Raw genomic sequence first — 858 nt, forward strand, 5'->3', positions numbered from 1 at the left:
CTGCTGTAGGCCCCCAGCTCTGTTTGGAGTGGGAAGCAGGGGGCTGTTTCCATCTCCCTGGGAGCCAGCCGTGTTGTCCCCCTCCTTCCTCCCTCCACCCCTACAGGAGGTCACCGCGGAACGGCACCCTTCTCCCCTCGGGGTGGCAGCTTTAATTCCCTTTGAAGCACCGAGAGCCGGCGATCTTCGACTCCCCCAAAGCCCTCCCTTCCCAATTCTGACACTTAGACGCGAGTCGGGTTGGAGGGGAAAAAATCTGCTTTATTTAATAGTCATAATTCCTGGGGGTGGCTACGGAGGGAGCGAGGGCTGCGCTCCGACGGTGTCGGGGGCCGGCGGGTCTCAGAGCTGGGAGAAGGCGGCCTCGGGGTCGCAGGCGGGGTCGCCGCGGCAGCCGTCTGCATGGAGAGACGCCGGGTCAGGGCCCGCCACGGCCCGCCCCGCCTGGTCCCGGTGTCCCGGTCCCGCCCCGGCCCCAGCCTGACTCACCCGGATTGCAGCAGATGCCGGCGGCGGCGCAGCGGCCCCCGCTCCCGCACGGCTTCTGGCCCGACTGGCAGGGCGACGGCAGGTAGCTCTCCTCCTGGCAGCGCAGCGCCTCGGCCGTGCCCACGAGGCAGCCCAGCTCGTCCCCGCAGCAGATGCTGGGCCCGAAGCAGCGGCCTTTGCCCCCGGGGCCGCAGGGGAGACACTGGCGGGAGGGCGGCGGTGAGCCGGGGGCGGGGAGGGGCCCGGGCCCGGGAGGGAGAGCCTGCGGGGCGGGGGCCTGAGCCGGGTGGTGGAGGACAGGGCAGAGGAGCGCCGGAGGTTCGGGGTCTCCCTGGCGCTCTTTGGGCCCCAGAAGCGGTGGAAGGAGGG

At 71.0% G+C, this 858-nt stretch overlaps 1 protein-coding gene across 1 annotated transcript; it reads right to left on the reverse strand.

The window, feature by feature from the left end:
• Positions 1-245: 245 nt before the first annotated feature.
• LOC103077121 (neurophysin 2-like) lies at positions 246-766 on the reverse strand (the record flags this gene model as incomplete). The annotated part of the gene is made up of 2 exons (XM_007445905.1): positions 246-398; positions 490-766. Coding segments are annotated over 2 exons (333 nt in total), but the record flags the coding sequence as incomplete, so codon positions are not given.
• Positions 767-858: the final 92 nt, after the last annotated feature.

Source organism: Lipotes vexillifer, unplaced genomic scaffold (genome assembly GCF_000442215.2).
Source record: "Lipotes vexillifer unplaced genomic scaffold, Lipotes_vexillifer_v1.1 C26943747, whole genome shotgun sequence".
NCBI classification, from domain to species: Eukaryota; Metazoa; Chordata; class Mammalia; order Artiodactyla; family Lipotidae; genus Lipotes; species Lipotes vexillifer.